Source organism: Pyrgilauda ruficollis, unplaced genomic scaffold (genome assembly GCF_017590135.1).
Source record: "Pyrgilauda ruficollis isolate IOZ18807 unplaced genomic scaffold, ASM1759013v1 scaffold29, whole genome shotgun sequence".
Lineage (NCBI taxonomy): Eukaryota > Metazoa > Chordata > Aves > Passeriformes > Passeridae > Pyrgilauda > Pyrgilauda ruficollis.
Window position 1 is genome coordinate 11,301,248 of NW_024524266.1, and position 18,785 is coordinate 11,320,032.

The 18,785-nt window shown below is 37.2% G+C and overlaps 1 protein-coding gene across 4 annotated transcripts in view; it reads left to right on the forward strand.

The window, feature by feature from the left end:
* CNKSR2 (connector enhancer of kinase suppressor of Ras 2) overlaps positions 1 to 18,785 on the forward strand; it is a 205,671-nt gene that overhangs the window by 121,546 nt on the left and 65,340 nt on the right. For all 4 annotated transcript variants that reach the window (XM_041472375.1, XM_041472376.1, XM_041472378.1 and 1 more), the window contains 3 exons: positions 1,345 to 1,556; positions 5,456 to 5,545; positions 6,920 to 7,134. In XM_041472375.1, the coding sequence (XP_041328309.1) occupies positions 1,345 to 1,556; positions 5,456 to 5,545; positions 6,920 to 7,134 (517 nt within the window). The remainder of the gene's footprint in view (positions 1 to 1,344; positions 1,557 to 5,455; positions 5,546 to 6,919; positions 7,135 to 18,785) is intronic.

Here is an 18,785-nt window from a genome sequence, read left to right on the forward strand (position 1 = left end):
AAGTACCTTTGGGGATGGGAACTGGAGCCCTCATCTCTAGAGGGCTGTGGCAAAGGATGTTTGCCTGGTGGCTCTGTATTAACTCTGTGCTTGCAGTAAAGATCCCTCCAGGCCAGGCTGCACTGCCTTCCTTGGGCCAGCCCCTGATGGTGGTTGCAGCATCCATTAGCATCTGGCTGGTTTATGTCAGTCTCCATCCTGTGAGCTGCTGGGGTCCCCAGCTCTGTCACCACAGAAAGGCTCTTTGTGACTAGAGGAGAGCCCACAGCCCTGCTGGGGCTGCACCAGCCTCCCTCACTAAGCCAGCATCATCCTGCTCTGGGAAAGCAGCTTGGCCAAAGTGAGTGTAGTGATCAGTCGGGGTTTGTGATGCTGCACTGTCACACGAGGCAGGATGGCCTTTTCTCATCCTTCATGGCTGCCTGGGTGCCATGAGGAGGCTTTGCTTGCTCCTCAGATGGAGTCTCAAGGTGCCAGGTGAAGTAGGGGTCAGCATGCTGAACTTGCTGGCCAGCTTGGAACTCACATGGAAGTTCACAGGGGCTGAAGGACTCCAACAAAGGCATATGGCCCAGTTTGTCTCTTGATTACCTCTTGAATATCTACTTCCCTCTCAACTACCTTCATTTTTCTGCCCAGAAATGACTGTCTGATCAGGTCTTTTGTAGCCATCTCTAGGCAGTTGTAGCAGCACATTTACTAGATGAGTCCTGGTTCATCTAGTGTAAGAAAGGACTTCTAACCCAGCACTGCTTGCTCTCTTGTTTGATGCCTTTAAGTAATTTCCATTTTCAAAGAGTGGGGCAGGGGTAGAGGAAAGCAAAAAGATCATGGAGATCTGACAAAAAGTGCAAAGTGAGCACTGTCCTGGGGTAGCAGCTGATAAGCAGGTGCTGCACACTGGATGTGAAACTGCATGGATGTGCCTATTCAACTTGTAGACCTGAAATGATTGTGCAAAACTATGTCAAGTAGCCATGTCTTAAAAGTATCCAATGTAAGACCTAAAATGTAAGGCCAACATTGCTCCTCTGCCCTAAATCACAAAGTGCTAGGTAGATTCCAGAAAAAACAAGAAAAATTAACAGAGTAACTGCACATCAGTTTTATTTCTGTAACACTTTTCAAGAGAAATCAGTGTGATGGATAAATCAGTAAAGAACTGAGCAAACAGAAATGTGTGAGGTAACTGGCATATAAATGCATACATATGCATATGTGCTGTGTGATCCTGATGTGGGGTGGATTTAATCTGTTTCAGCATGTGTTTACCGCAATATTCACAGTATAAAAAAATCAGTGTCTTATCTCAATATATTAAAAAACTTTTCTTTTTAACTGAAGGGATGAAAAGGGTAATCTCCCCTGTGACGATGTTGGCAGACATATAGTGGGGAAGCCAGTTCATACAGGATCTGAATCTCCAAACTCATTTCTGGACCAAGAATATCGGAAACGCTTCAACGTGGTTGAAGAAGATGCAGTTTTGTACTGTTATGAGTATGAGAAAGGAAGAACAAGCGGTCCTGGAAGGAGAGAGAGCACACCAACATATGGTACAGCATTGATCTCATAAAGATAATCACCATTTGTTGATTTTAGGATTTTCAGGCATCTGCGTTTGTTTTTAACCATGAAAATATTTCTGGTGGCCATTGATTTTGCTGAGAATTCAATACTACTTTAGTCTAATTTCAGCTGAAGAGCTTATTCTTTCATAGGAAAGAAAAATATTTACTATGGTAAGTAAGTCCTGTTTAAAATTGATGGGTTTTCTGAATATGTATTTTTGCTATCAGCTTAGTTTTCCAGACTATGTTTCACTATAATTTTATTGAAAAAAGCATATACCAGAAGCTCATATTTTTTTTACTAAAAACCCAGAATGGAAATTTTCTCTCATTATAAGGGCAAGACTTGAAGAACCTTTGGAATTCAGCTTTGGAAAAATTTTCTTAGGTATAACAATCAAACTCCTTCAGATTTACCAAGTGATGACATGCTGCTTTCATGCTGCACTACTCTCTAAAACTCTCTAATTTTTCTTTAGTTCCAGAATTGAAGTAAGACTGATGACAGTGGTCTTTTTTTAGTAATACTGTATTAACCTCCTGTAACTTCGTGTATTGCAAGTGGTGGCTTTTTACATTTAGCAGTTCCTCATTATTTGAGGTCATAGGTTGTTCAAAAAGGAATTTTGCATGTAAACACACTTGTGTATTCATGCTACATCCACATTTTGGATTTTGGCTTATTTAGGATGAGAATTCAGGAACAATTTCTGGTAAGAGTTCTGATGCTCAAACCCTTGTACTCCAGCTTATTTTACCCTTGAAACTGTTGGAACTCTACCTAGTGTGGTAACTTGTTTAGCTTTGGACTGGGAGAACTGGTTTTCTGTTGCCAAGCATAAAATTGTACAGACATAGAATTGTTAGTTTATAGAAGAAAATGAAGAGGAAACGTCATGTTTAAGAAAGGTATTTTGACTGCTACAGTATTAGCTGAGCACACACTTGAATATTTTTTCAACCTACCTGCTGTGTTACTTCAGCTTTAAAAGTGAGCACAAGCTGTATGTTAGAGTCACTGTAACAATCCTGTCATCATGTCCCTTTGTGAAGAAAATAGATGGAAATTATGAGGAAGCACAGATTTAGTACATCATGCAACCCAGCCCCAAAATCACCTGGGAACCTTGATATAAATTGAACTTGAGCTGTGTAAAGTATCCTCAGGACGTGGAGCAATGTGCTTGCACAATATGAAAGGTTGCATTTTCACAAAATGCACTCTTTCTACACAAGTACCCTACTCTGCTGAAAAATCTTCAGTATCCTTTTGATTTCAAAGTGTTTTCAAGTGTTTTCTAACCATGCCCATTCTGTGCAAAATGACTGCTAAGTTTTGAAAATGGATATATCAATTTTATTACTCCAGTATTTCAAATATTACAATTGGTGGCTGCAGTCAGTTCCATTAACAGAGATGTACTCACTGTTCCAGACATTAAATTTTAATACTGGTGGTTGAGAGTGGAGAACACATTTCTTCTTCAAGTACTGCTGAATCCATTATTTTGTTATAGGATAGGTTTTTTTGCCTTATTTTTTTTATGTTAGCAGAAAGGGTCATAAAGACATGGATCAAAGACTCCACTGAAAATCAGTCATTATTTAACACATTTATTTTACAGTCTTTCACTTTTGATCTCACTTTTTTAATGAATTCAAGTCCATTTTTAATGAATTGTCAAGTCCATTTTCATTTAAGTGTATATTCTAAAAATATTACCATTTCAGCATTAAATTCTAAAGTTTCGCACATGGCATTTGTTAACATAAGGTTTGTGGGTAGGCATGACCGCAGGGTTTCACAGAAACCTGGAAAACTACAATAACACTCTTCTGGCTTATGGTCACCCATTAAAGAGGGTCAGTGAGAGTTCCCAGGCCTAGAGAAATAATTATTTTCAACATGTACTTACCATTAATTTTGTGATGTGTCAACTTTTGACAAAAATTTTCTCAGTTCTCCTTCATGAGAGGTTAACAAGGGCCTTTGTAATTTCTTTACTGGAATCTTTTGACATTTTTTGACAATGTTAACAAAGATATTTCTCTTTCATGCTCTTACTGGCTTTGTGGTCCATAGTTGCTGTTAATTTGTCTTGGAAAGCTTCTGTTCACATGCAAGATAAAAATTTTCCTGAGTGTCCTCCCAATGGAAAAGAGACTAGGGAATCATAGGGGTGTAAAAACAAGGTTGTTAGGAGAGGAAACAAGCAAATGAAGCTTAAGTTTAAGGAAAGAAGCAAATTTGATCATTGCAGTTTTAATGCCAAACACAAAAGCAGGTAATTTGAACAGCTGAAGGTTTTGCTGAAAATTTGTTGGTAGTTTTGATAACAATCAGATTTTAACCATCAATTTTGTAGCTTTCCTATTTTATTAGGTGTGCAAGTCCTGTTAATAAGATACTGTGTGTGTTAGCCTCACAAAGAAAAGAAGGTTTTATTTCTAGAAAAAGAAACTGTTGAGAGCTGTTTCTGATCAAGTAAACATGAGCCAAATACATCTCTGCTCAGGAAATGACTGTGTGCACTAAATCTCACCGGCTTCAATCAGGCTTAATTATGTGTCCCTAAATAGTAAAATGAATGATAAGAGAAAAGTTTAAAATATATGTGATTTTCCGAAGTAGTGAAGTATTTGTGACCTGATCCTGTGGTCTGAACAGAACATACGACTTTTTTTTGTCAATATTTTTTTTGAGATGATAAAAACATTTACCATTATGCTGCTTGCATGGTGTTGGTGTGTTTGCCATGGACCCAGTACTTCAGCAGGGAGATGGACATGTTTGAATACTTGTTTTCATTATAAACATGTCTCTTTTTTTCAGTGTGTCATGGATTTAATCTCAAGAATGTGGAGTAAGACTGTAGGGATTTTCTACTAAAGTAATTTACAGGACTTTTGAAGTTTTTACTTTAAACTTTGCTACTTTTAAAATCAAAATATTTACTTGCTTTTTGGATTTGTGACTGGTAGGTTGATTTAAAAAGAGCAAGGGCTGATCTTGTTGGGAAACCATTTTGTTTTCAGTCTGTCAGATAATATGCCATGTGTTATGCTTCTCTGTTTTGTTTCAATACATTATTTACCTACACTTTGTTTCAATACACTATTTAACTTACTAATAAATTCAGACCACTCTAAGTTGCCCCACTAAGTTCCAGAGCACACTGATTTCACTGATTTCCAGCTATATATGTACAATCCTTAAACAGAAATTATTATTTACACATTTTTTAAAATCAATTCAGCAGCTTCCAACCAAAACTTTAAAGATAGGATAGTCTTCAGCTATTCTTTTTATTGCTGTCTGAAGTCAAAGTGAATTTAGCAATAATAATGTACTTTGCTTTCTGTGGATGAAATGCTACAAAAGAAACTAGATGTAGAGGTTTTCTACTTCCTTTCTCACTTAGTCACTGATGGATCTTGTAAGCCCACCAGCAAATATGCTATTTATGAAGGTATTTCAGTGATATGCACAAGTTTCTGTTACCAACAATTCTCATGTGCTTTAAAACAGTTCTCCCATGTGTGTGCCAGGGGCTTCCAGAATAAGAAATAGATACTGCTCAGTGAAAACTGAAGTAATTTGAATCCGTTTGTCAGTGTCAGACGTCACTCCACTGATGACTTTGTAGGGCACTGGATTTATTTTCTAAACTTAAAAAAAATTCCATTAAATACTTAGCTGCTTCTTTTCTGTTAAAGAGAACAGAACTCCTGTCTTAACCTCTTGTTCAGAGGCAACGCTGGATCCTCTTTCATAAGCAACCCTGTAGAATTGCAGCTTAGCACATAATTTGTTCTTTCTTCTAAAGAATGTTGGGTTAATGCTGCCTTATGGTGCATGATCTCAATTTTTCCTCTGTTTCCAGGGAAGCTGAGGCCTATTTCTATGCCAGTAGAATATAACTGGGTGGGAGATTATGAAGACCCCAATAAAATAAAAAGGGATACTAGGAGAGGTAAGTAATCTGAACACACATCTTACGCAAGGCATTGTGGGTTTTATCTTGCTTTAAGCTATATATTTCAACATAATTTTGCTGCTTGCTTAGCTGTATATGTTTGTGAACCTGTTTTGGTATTTTCTTTGTTATATATGCCTAATTTTTTGCAGATTCTATTTTAGGATTGAGGAAGTCAGTTGGATAACATTCTAGAGCAGAATGGGATTTACATCAGAATCAAAGAGGATAAGTTCTTCTGGGTTCTGAGGCTTGGATGCATAACTCCATGTACAAAATTATGACCTCTGAGATTGCTGTTATCAGCCAGGAACAAGATGTTACAGTAATGATAGCTATTTCTGTAAAAATGTTAACTAAATATTCAGTAGGGATCAAAAAAGGAAACACTTAAGAATTATTAGGAAAAGAATACAAGACCAAATTTAGAAACATTCTTATGCTGCTGTGTCAGTTGTTGCTCATGCTATGTGTGTGCAATTCCAGTCTCTTAATCTCTTAAGAAAAATACAGTTGCATTCAAGAAGGTTTAGGAGACAACAAAAATTAATAAGATGCCTGAATTGACTCCTAAACTGGGGTCAGTTACACAGGCTGGCCATTATCAGTTTGGGAGCAGGACATAATAAAGGTTTATAAAAGCTAGTATGGAGTGAAGTAAGGAAATAGGTTTGTCAGTGTTTAACCTGAAACAAGAGCAAAGAGATCAAATATCTCTGTCAGATGCTGGATAAAAAGAAAATGAGCTGGTGCAGTTCATGTTCAAGCTGAAGAACCTCTTGCCACAGGAGGTTGTGGGTACTAGAAGTTCACATTAATGCAAGGAAAGACAGATAATTTTGTGAAAAAGAAATCTGATGAGGTTTCCTAAATTGCCAGACATTGCTTCTGGGTCAGCTACAAATTGGTACATGCTGGAAGAGTATTCAGGGAAAGTATGTATGATATGGTGAATGGTCTCCAATGAATGTTCAGAGCAAATTACTTTAAAATGTGTGCTGCCACTGACCTTTGTATTAATTATGACTCCTGGTAAAAAAGCAGCAAAACCGCAAAAGTTGTCATAAGTCCATCATTGCTCATTTTTTTAAAACTCCAAGACAAAATTTATTGATGTGCATCTTCTTTTATATTTTGTTCCCTTTATTTAAAATATACCAGAACACTTTAAGAGTTGTGAATTTTCCCTACCAAAAGTTTGCTTTCTTATTAAATCTGAACCAAAGAAGCATATGGGTTTTGTTAATTAAATAGTCCCAAAGAGTTAAAATTGTCAGTAGATCTTAGCAAGAATATTGCATGTTCTGGAAGCTGGATTTACATGCATGTAACAGTTCATAATGATGTTTTGCATTGCTTTCCTTTCAACAGAAAATTCATTGCTTCGCTATATGAGCAATGAGAAAATAGGTCAAGAAGACTACATGTTCCAAAGGAATAGCAAAAAGGATACTGGGAAAAAGTCCAAAAAGAAGGGAGACAAGAGTAGTAGTCCAAGTCATTACTCGCTGTTGCCTAGTTTACAAATGGAGTCATTGAGACAAGAAGTTATGGGCACACCTGGACCAGAAACTGCTTTGTACCATGTGAGTAAAAATAACATTAGCAAAAGTCATTGCTCTGTGCTTGTGGTAAGAGAAGTCTTGGTTTAATAGTGTTGTTCAAGCCTTCTCTGGACTGCTGCTGTTGCACTGATTTATATTCTTCAGACAATAACTTGGTCTCAAAGAAATATTTTAGAATTCTTGATTTTGCTGTTAAGATGAAGGATGGAAAGCATTATTTTATTTCCTGTATTAGAAAATGGCTCTTTTGAAATGCAGTGTGCTGTCTCTACCTTGACTGGCTTGCTGCTGATGGAAAGGGAAACAGCAGCAGTTTCCTGTCTGGCTAGATACCTTCTTCCCAGCATTTCCATCCCTACAATATGCTAAGTGTTGTCAGACAACCCCTTTACTACAAGTACTTGGAAGGCCTGATAATGGCAGGAAAACTTGTGGCAGGTGTTTGTTTTCCTTTGAGGTAAGAGGAGCTCTAATGCATATAACTGTTTTTAACATACAGCCCTCTGGAATGCAGGTATAAATGTGAAGGTGGCAGTTCTGCTGAATAGGATGCAGAAGGAAAATTGCAGTAACTTGCTCATTTTTAAGTGTGTCCAGAAATGGAGTTAGAACATCACAACATGATAAGACATTCACCCCATAGCACTTTCCATGTATCGAGAGAATACTCATCTCTCAGTGACATTTGTTTCTCAGTATATGCTAAATTCTTGACACTATGCAGTAACAAAATCTTTTATTTTAAGGTACCATCTCTTTATTTTCTTTGGTTCCCTCTATCACATAGTAAGTCTAGTTTCCAAATTCTGTACAAAAATAAATGATGTACACAGAAACTGGCGGATTCTCAAAGCTCTGGTTTGGAAGTTAATGAGCAACAGCAAGCGTAGAATTGACAACAAGCATTTTTCATTTACTTTGAATATCCATCCACAAAACACTTGAAATGTTACCATCCCAAATTCCACCATTATCAGCTAATCCTTCTTATGCATCATTTCCATTAAAGGATCTCTCTCTGTAATGTCATTAAATCTTCAGCATCTCTTTGAAAGTTTAGCTGGAGCTTATTCCTGTATAAAAATGAATAAAGGTTATCCATTCTTTAGAATACAAATCAGTATTGATCTGCTAACTGGCTATGGAGCAGAATGCTTGAAGTAAACAGAAAAAGAAATCTTGGACTATTGATTTGTCCAAGAAATGGAAAATGGAAAGGAGCCCTTCACAAAGCATTTACAGTGCTCTGCAGCTGAATATTGCTGATGCTGCCTCTGGAAGCTGGCTGCTATCACGCAGTTCCAGAGTTTCTATTTAGTGGTAATAACACCCAAGTATTCTGGTGCAAACATCTTTTGCCACATAGCAGAGTCAAAGGTTTTGTAATAAATTGGTCAGAACTTTTCTTCCAATCTTAAATAAACTGTGCAGTGAGCAGACAAAGAATGGGGGACTACAGATAATACACAAGGAACTCGTATCTGTTTGCAGTAAAATTTTATTAAGCTATAATAACAAATCAGACAATGAAAACATACTTTATGCTCATATTGCATCTTAAAGATCACTAAAATAGTGGCTGTCCCATGTCGCTGTTGGGGCGGTCACGACACAACGAAGAGACTAGAAGCAGTCTCATTTGGCAACTTTTTAATACGAAATATGTTTGACTTTTTATACACTCTGTGATAGTTTATACTTCTTCTACCTTAACTATTGGCCACAATAAATCAACATAACACCATTGGTGAAAAGTTACAGTAACTTAACTAACTTTCTAAAAATACTCCATCCAGCTGCGAAGTTCTCTTCTTATCTTAATTCTGTTCCTCACTTCTCTTAGTCTCCTTAGTTACAGCCTTAAAGACAACTCCTTATCAGCTACTTCTTTGCTTCTTGCTCCTTCAGCTAACAGGCCCACTGTTAGCTCCTTCCACAGTCCTATTAAAATTTTCTTTTTACAATCAGCAGCTACCTAGTTTTTCTCAAAGATTTCAGATTATTTGTAAATGGAAGCCTCTGGATACGCATGAGGTGAGTGTAAAGGAACTATTCTGATAGTAGTGAAAGAGCTGGAGGTTTTCGTTTGGTTTGGTCTGGGTTTTTTCAGAAGTCAATGTTTTCATCATGCTAGAATATCAGGGGAAGAGAGAATACTGTGACCCTGTGCTGTGTATACCACAAGCCAGTAGATTTTCCTAAAGTAAAGAGCAGCCTCTACCACGTGGCTTTAGTTAAATTTGAACCTGTAGTGCCTCAATTGTTTGCATAAGTGCTAAAGAACACTCCACCAGGCTTCTGAACTAGCTCCAATTCCTCATTGCTCTTGTTGTTAAGAGTGTCCATCTGTTAGCCTTTGTTTACCTGGCTTCTATGTCCAACCATAGTTTTAAAAGTACCATTATCCTCTGGATTTAAATATCTTTTGTTACCAAATTTATCCCTCAATATAGGATTTTACAGGTTATAATCAAATAATTTTGTAGACTCCTCTTGCTTGCAAGAGTTATAATGAGCTTCTTAGGTTTTTCTTCAAAGATTGTGTTTTCGTATCCTTTCCTCCTCAAAATTCTTTCAAACCTTCATATCTAATCTTAAACTATCTTAAGCATCCTTCCTAAAGTGTATATGCCAGCACAGCACATAAATTTCCAGGAGCTGCGTGGAAAGGTTACATAACCATTCCTGTTCACTACTTCTCTGTTTAAATGATTAAATGACTGATTACTTGATTTTAAGCATAGCCTTGGAATGAGAGTATGTTTGTTACTTGGTTTTAGTTTTATTTTTTTCTGTAATGATATTATTTCAAATCACTTATCTGCAAGATGGATATTCCCAATCTAAAAGCTTTTATCTTGCATTCTTTGTTCTTAAATACAGTAATATTGTATATGGTTGGTCATGCTGAAACATGTAACTTCTTGGGTATGCTTACTGAATAATCCGTGTCTCTGAAGCAACCCTAAGTATGAAATATGTGAGATTAAGGACTCTGGACCCTCGAACTGGGCCCCATGATTCTCAAGTCCATAACAAAGGAATATTGAAGCTCCAGGAATTTGGGGTCTAGTGTGGGGTTTCCTTGATCTGAAATTATATTTTTAATGTGCATATTCTGTGAAATAGAAAGCATGCACGTTTAATTTCTTCTTTTTTTCCTTCTATCTTCTTTTCCCTTTTACTGAATTCCCTGGAGTAAAAACCATGCTGCTCATTCAGCAGTCAGGTTTTGTGTCATTTGCTGGTCTTTGGTTCTGTCTTACCTTTATTCAATGATGTTTTCATTATTTTTGACTCCATTGATATAAATATTAAATAATTTTGGACTAAAATGCATTCCACTAGTTAATGATGAATTGCCTTTACAATTCCAGGCCTCTTTCCTTTTGGATTTTGCAGCCATTGACGTGAGCAGGTCGATTACCTTTTTACTGTGAAGCTTTTCTGCAGAAAAACAGCTTTTACAATTATGCTGACTTCAGCTCCTTCTGCTGCTTTTATGTATGGCTCTACATAAAAGAAAAATCTTTGATCAAAAAACTACACTGTTGAATTAAATTACCACAGTAGAAATGGTATTATTTTTTGTGCTGTAAACAAAGTGGATGGTGTTAAAAAAAATTACCATGGTAATGTAGAAGTGCCTGGTTGTTATTTGCTAAAAGCTGTTCTGTAAAATGCCAGCAGATTCAAATTGTTATATTCTAAAGTGATCACGAGATTGTGGCAGTCTAGCATTTTTCTGACTGTCAGGATACTAAACTTGCATACAATCACTGATCTCAAAAGTTGTGTTTGTGTTACTGACCTGTCATTGCAATCAAAACAGTCTGGTTAAGGGCACATTTCAGTTGCAGCCTTGAAAAGTGAACAGGGTTTGCTTGTGTCCACTGAACATAACCAGTGTGATAGCTGATACCATGGCAAAGCAAAAACTAATTTGTGTTCTGTCTGTGAACTAAACATCTCTTGTATCCTCTTCTGGTGTTTCTGAATCCTCATATATAAATTTTCTGCACTGCTTTTTTTTTTTCCATCCTAGAAATTGTCTTAGGTGTTATGTTGATTTCTAGACAAGTTGTTGTTCTTGGATTCTATTTTTCTTCCTCAGTATCGTAAAAGAAACCAACACAGAGTGTTAATGTTTTTATTAAGCTGAGGCAAACTGTTTGAGCTGTTGCTAATCTGATGTGCAAGCAGGTGTTCAATGTGATCTATTTCTGTAGGTAGAGAACAGCACATTTTGTCTTGAACTTTTGGGGCACAAGAGATGAAAACTCTGACATATTGTTGTAGTTTCTCAAGTTCATTATTTTTTTTGTAAAGGAATTTTCTTGGTGTGTTGTGCTTTGTTTTTACTGAAGGAAAATAATGTGCTTATTTAGGAGGGAGATAGAGTCATGGGTCAAAAGAAGTTCAGTGTCAGGTTAATAATAATTTGCTGCTAACTGGATCAATACAACTTTCCCTTAGCCTAGAAGCAGCATTGCAATGTGAAGAAAAGCTTACAGGCTCTTGTTTGTGGTAGTAAGTGAGATTGCTTGTTCTTGCATAACTCCCTGCTGTATACAACAGGCTGTAACCTACACAGATAAACTTATATTATTGACTTTCTTTCTTCTCCCTCCTTGCCTCCCATTATCCCTCTGCCTTTTCCAGTGTATGTATGCTCACTAGTTCATGTGTTCTTACCAATACGTAGTGACTCCCTTGTTGTAGGAAAAGTGACAGAAAAATAACAGCTTCTCACTATGCTGTGATAACCAGACTGTTTTAAATTGTTTAATTAATAGAGGAGTTTTCTTAGGTATTTTATTTGCATTTGAAAATAAGGTAAGTTTAGTAGCAAAATGTGCCGCTTAAAGTTCATACACCTGAAACAGGTCACTCAGTAATGGGTTGAGGAGGTAAATCAAGGTTTTGTCCCATTGGAATTTTGCTGAATTTACGTACGTAGATATGTACACATGTACTTTAATGTTCCAGTTCTAGTTTTAATAAGGGAGAAATAAAAGCTATCAGCTGGAGTAGCTGTGCTGTAAATTGAATTAAGTTGATCCAACTTTAGTAAACTTCTTTTTTTTTCCTCTTTAGCAATATATAACCATCCATGTGGTTGAAATGCAGCCTGATGACTCTTAATCACATAATAACATCAATACTTGCTGCAGTGAGCACCCATGGAGAGCCAGGCTCTCTCCTTTCTACTCAGCCAGTGAGGTATCAAGGACCAGGGCTGTGAGCAGGGTTCAGTTTGGGCTGTTCCTCCCTCCAGTGCTCCCGAGGTGGCTGTACCAGCTCAGCTCCTTGGGTTTTCTCAGCACAGCAGGTGGGGCAGCATCAGCCTGGCCAGGCAAGGGTCGGCTGCCTGCAACAGTGATCTTGTTGAGAATACTTCAAGTGAAGAGGATTTGTTTATGGACCTATTGCAAAAGTCAGTTTTTAGCTAATAATATAAATTGGAAAATAATTACTGATTTAATTACTTAAATCATGTGTATTTCCAGGTGTTTCATCCTACAGACCCTTCCAGAAAAAATACAGGAAAATTCTTTTTAAAAGTTTAATTCAGAATGTCTAACTCTACTTAAGTGGTTCATTTTGCCTTCTCTTGTTCCTCGGCAGAAGGACTGAAAGCAAGTAAAAAGTGAAAATACTTAAACCACATAGTTTTTGATGAAAATTCTTGAATCAAATGTGCATGTATTTATAAAACCTTTAATCGTAGCACCCAATAACTAGCATTTTTAAAAGTGCAGAACATGTGTATATAGTTTCCTAATAAACTTATGTTTATTAGGAAAGCTACCTGTCAACCTATTGCAAAAATCTTCTTTATAAAAATGGCATCCAAAAAACATTAAATAGTGCAGAATGATTTACTAGAAAAACAGCCCTAACAAAACTACCCCAATGAAAAACTAGCAGTTTCCCATAATTGTAAATATCACAGTATTTAAAGGATTTCTGTTCAGTTAGTTTTTTTGTTATGGATATTTGTAAATAAAAAAAAAGAATTGTAGAGAACAAATTAAAAATCAGTTAAACAGATTTTAGGTAGGTGGCTGAAATTTTTAATGTCATTGTACCGTTACAACAGATGGAGTTGGTTTTTTCTTTAAAATTTTCTTCTTAAAAAATGTCTGGAGTCCAGCTATGGCAGTATTTAAATAAAAAGGCTCCCTATTTCTTTTTCTCCTCCCTGTTTTCACAGTAGTCTATAGTTAGACATGCAATTGTTATAGAATAAAAATCTAGCAGTTGGTATCAAAGTTCAGTTTAACCTAAGTGCATAGTAAAAAATATTTTCCAATAGAATCTCCATAAATTTTGTTAATATTTGAATTAGTGTTACTTCTTTGCTGTGGTCTTTCATCTCCATTTGAATATATGTATTAAAATAATACTGAAACGTGGAGATGGATTACAGACTTAAGAGGTTTAATTATCTGCAAAGGAAATCTTAAACTCTCTTTTGAAATTTTAAGAATTATTTAATGTAAAAAAATTATAGTTGTGTTCCAGTTAAAAACTATTTGCATTTTATATTACCAGCTAAGAAAGTGTACTGGATTTCAAGTAACTGTCCAGAAATTAAATAAACATAATTAACAGTTTTAGAAATAGTTGTGAAAAATTTCAGTGTCTAATTACCTCAGTAAGAAATTATTTTAAAAATCATTTCTTCACTGCTTTGTTGCAAGTTAGCCCATTACAGTCAAAATAGAATTGTGCACGCTCTAGCTTCTACTGTAAAGGTACGAAAACACAAATCTTTACCAAAAGTAGCACATAGGCTGTTAAAATTTCACAAGTGGAAAAGCTGTAATTTCTTATGATGTCTAGACTTTTCCAAGACAGCTGTCTCAGACTGGACTGGGAGGAGGCTCCTGGACAACTCAGTAGGAAAGTCCAAGACTCTGAGCTGCTGTGGTGCCTGAGTTTCTCCTCAAGTACTTCATGAAGCTCCAGCAGAGCCTGGCTGGTAAAAGCTAAGCACCTGGATGTCCTCTCTGGAGGTGACTGGAGCATTTAAAACATTTACATCTTTTTTCTCTAGGTTACACTGGTCACATCTCAGCCAAGATTTTGTAGCCTTAGGGTATTGTTTGTCTTGTTCTAGGACTTCAACTCCTTGCTCCCTTTTCCATCAGTAAGCATGTAATGAGGAAATAAGGCTGTGATGGTGACTATGTCCACATGTGTGGAAATGGAAGGAACTCACTGCATTGCAGTAGAAACTGAGCTGAAAAGGCTTATGAAGTTATAGAATAATCTGATTTGAAGTTATTTCAAAAGCCTCAAAGTCTATTCAGAGGCAAAAGTGCTAGTAAAATGTTTCATATAATGCAATGCAGAGAAGCAAATGCAGTTGTGCTATGAAGGCATTATGAACTTCCATCCATTTCCCTCAGCCTAATCTATGGTTCAGGTATAGACAGCCCTTTGCTCTGAGAGACATTTAGAAAGAGCAAAACTGAAAAAAATAAGGGAAAAGTAGGATAAGAAAAAGAAACATAATAGGAAATTTTTATCTATTACCTTCATGAGGCAGTTGGTAACACCATCATGTCCCACAGCCACATTGGCCATGGGCAGCTTTGAATGCCTACACATGTGGGGTTTCTTTCAGTTGGATGCTTGTGGGTTTGTATATTTGATTCAGACAGGAGAGCAGCATGTCTCACTCACATTCTAAAAGTTGGAATAGTAGTTCCAGGACTTGGCCAACTTCTACGCCCCAAAAGAAACTATCTAAACAATACAGTATGTATTGCAGCACTTCACAAATGTAACAGACACAAAGTAAGTGATAAAAATAGTATTCATGTTGTTAAAATATGTGTAGAAACTTCATCTAGGTCATAAGTGACCTGTATTGCATATAAAACAAACAATACAGTAAAACAGTTAACCAATAAGCAAAATTTGCTTTTCTTGTGACAGTTGGAAAATGATTGGCATAGCCATAAAATTGTTGTGGTAAAAGGTAATTTTTGCTATTCCATCTGAGTTTGGTAAAAATTTGGTTCAAAATAAATCTACATTTCTGAGAGAAAAAACAAGAGAAACAGCATATAAGTTCCTTGCTAATGGAAGATGGCTTTATATTATGTTTAGACTAGTGCAATCAACAGAGAGGAATAGAGGGGCCTCTGGGTCTAGTCCTCTGCCATTACAGTTAATCTCTTTCACTTAATCCTATTCAGATCTGTACTAAATTCCACATTCAAATAGGGTATGAATTGCTGTTACTAATGATGGGACCTGTAAAAGGTGAAAAACTTGATGAATGGGTAGCCAGTTGTCATAATTCCAAGTAAAATGTTGGACAGAGGGGAGGAAAGATGCCAGCAAGAGCAAGGCATCTAATGCATTTGCTACAGAAAAACAAAAACCAGATGCCTCAGAAACCAGCATAAACTGCATAGGATAGGATAATTCAGTCTGGGAGCAGCCTCAAGAGGTTCTGTGCTCTGGTCTTTGGCTCAAAGCAGGGCAAGCTCTGAGGTCAGACAAGCTTCTCAGGATTTTGCCCAGCTGGGTGTTGAACACCTCCTGAGATGGAGACTGAATAAACTCTTGGCCAACCTGAAGCACTGCCTGTCTGCCCCATGGCAGGAAAGTTGGAGATGAACAGCAAAACAGGTGTTTTGGCAATAGCTGAGAGGATAGCAGCTTGCTCAGATTTAAGGGATAGTTCCTGTTGTTTCACTGCTGCTTAGCTAAAATCATCTCAGGAATGTGCCTCAGTAATCTCACATCTGTTTTCCCAGTTCTAGACTCTCAGTCCTTTGAACTCAAGACTGAAGAGAGTAGATGTGCATATTCAGCTTTTATATTTGAGTTCTGTTTAAGCATATATTTTTGAGACTAAGTAATACTTAGCCTTCTTGGGAGGGAGTGCTAAGTTCTTTTAATCATATGGAATAATATCTGCATTGTTCTTGAGCTATATTATTCCTGTCACAGATTAGAGAATATTTTCACATCTGCATTGTTTGACTTTGAAAGAAATAGTTAATACCATTAATTTGCTCTTACTGGGGAGCTGGTTGCCCAAATGAAGTTTGAAGGTATTGAATATGGGAGAATTTACATCTAATTCTATATACTCTCTGATTATTACTAAAATCCAGAGTTAATTATTGCTGCAAAGCAAAATCCTCTAGAGATGAGGTAAGATTGGTTTATGGGCCGTCATGAAGCACAGTGGGAGTCTTTTGTTGAAAATTTTTGTTTAAACTTTCTCTATTATCTTTTGCATTGTGACCATGAGAGGGAAAAATGGTATGTCATAATTTCTTTCCATGGCAGAGCTGGGGAATTCTTTAAAAATGAGAGAGTTACTGTAAAGGTCATCCAGTCCAGCTCTGCCAGTCTAGGTTTATTCCTTACTGCATAGAATATAATGGTCTGAAAATGTAATTTTATATGATCTAGAGGTGGAGATCTATACACTAATAAATCTCTCAGCTTAGAACATTTCCTAATTTCCTTTCCCATCCCCATTTTGGTTTTTTTTTTCTTACCTATTTCATAGAAATCATTCCTGATTTTATCCTGCTTTTATTACCTGATAGAGGACCATTGCTTTTGTAGATATTAGCATTGTTTGTACATGAGTAAGCTACATTACCTGTAGCTGATACAATCACAGTAGCAGCTTTATTTTTTATTAATGTAGAATAAGTGATTTAGTCCCTTGGTTATTCCCCTTTGATAAGGAAGAGATGAAGTGCAGCACATTGTAGCAGAGAAGTTCATGTCAAGTATTGCACAGAGGAAACTCAGCATGAGTTACCACTGCAGTATGCTGGTGATTGTCACATCCAGGAGAACTTTGATCCAGGGCCTGACTTCTCTACTGGCTCTTCTCTGTTCTCCTTTCTGCACAAGGGAAAGGGAGATACCAGGACTCTGAATACATTTAATCTAGGCTGGCATGTGTCATGAAATTTGGCATTTTAAAAATCTTGTACTGAGTGGTGGAAATATTGTTTGAATTAATGGAGTACCTGTGCCTGTTTCAAAGTGCCATTTTATCAAAATGCTTTGACAAAGAGCTCCATTGTTTCTGAAAGAGGGATTTTTTCCAAGTAGTGGTTTTGACTCCACAGGAGTCTGTGCCCCATTCCTCTGCCCCACTTACACAATGGTGCCCCTTGAGCCTGCTGCTAACACACAATATGGGAGATTGTATGGCTCCACCTGGGAGGAAAATGGCTCTTTGCAGCACTGCAGCTCCTGAACTGAAGCTGTTTTATTGGGTGTTCCTGTTTTACTGGAGAGAAGTGCTTGTTGCTTAGCACCTGATCCCTGAGTCAGCCAATCCATCTCTGCTATTGTGCTGTGGAGGAAAAAGCAACCTGGTATTTTTCATAAAGCAATAACTGCTTTTTGTCCACTTCTCAAGTATATCCCTTTGCTTTCAGATAAACCCAAGTAGATAGCATTTCCAACAGTACAGAATTCTGGCTTTAGAGTGATGTGTAAAACTTCTTGTAAGCTGGCTTGTACCCATAAAATCACCATGGCCAGCTCAGAATTAAAAAGACCTAATGTTATCTTTCCCCACCTTCTGCAAAGGTCTGCTTCATCTTATGCTTAGAGGAAATTTTACTGAATTCCAGCAAGTAATGAGACTTTTATCCTGCAATGAACTGTTCTTTTTCTGCCTTAATTCATAAGGCAGTGGAAGTGTTTGGAATGAATTTTAACAGAATGTATAATTCCTCATGTACAGAAACTCTTTCCTTCTTTTCCCCCTGAAAACTTCCTCTTTATTGAAAGCCAGAAGGAGTTTTCTGCTTTTTCCCCAAAGCACATTATGTCCAAGTGCTAACGGAGAATAACTTGCAATAGTGTATCTTCCTTAAAGCAGAAATCTGTTTTCTCAGACCACCTACATCCTCTGCACTTTTTTCTGTCACACAGAGTATGAAAGAGATCATGCTGAGGGGCACAGTCAGAAGTGTTGCTCCCTCCTCCTGCAGAAGGAGGTGTTTGTGCTCGTCACCATAAGCAAGCACCAAGGTGTTATAAGGAGGCATGGGACTTTTATTCTGGGCTAATGATTTTTCCTCTGCAAAGACCATGGGCTTTGTGGAAGATGTTGTTAATGCCCCAGGGGTGACTTCTGTTTTAGAGCAGTTTGTTTTCCTCTGAAAAGGTCCAAGATTGGCTCCCTGTTGTGCCACAGACCACCTCTGGAATCCAGTAATAAATAGATCAAGAATAAGTTTCTTAAATCTGTTTGGATCGTCTTGCTGTTGTAATGTTTAGATAAGCATACAAGGAAAACCTACCTTCCCTGTGAATAACACAGAAATTTTCTAAGCAAACCAAGATTTTTCCTACAGGAAATTCCAAAGTTTGGTAGCTACTGGAGGGGCATAGCAACAGGGCACAAGGATCCACAAGACCTTTGGGGTGACTTGTCTCAGACACACTGTGAAGGGACAGAAGGCAGTGGACAAAAGTTGAAATACAGGAAATTCCATATAAACATAAGAAAAAGATACTTTTACTGTAAAGATAGTTTAACTGGAGCAGGTTGCTCATGGAGTTTGTGGAGTCTCCATCTTGGAGATACTAAATCACAACTGGCCACAGCCCTGAACAGCCTTCTCTGCTGGAGTCTGCTTTGAGAAACAAGGCTGGATAAA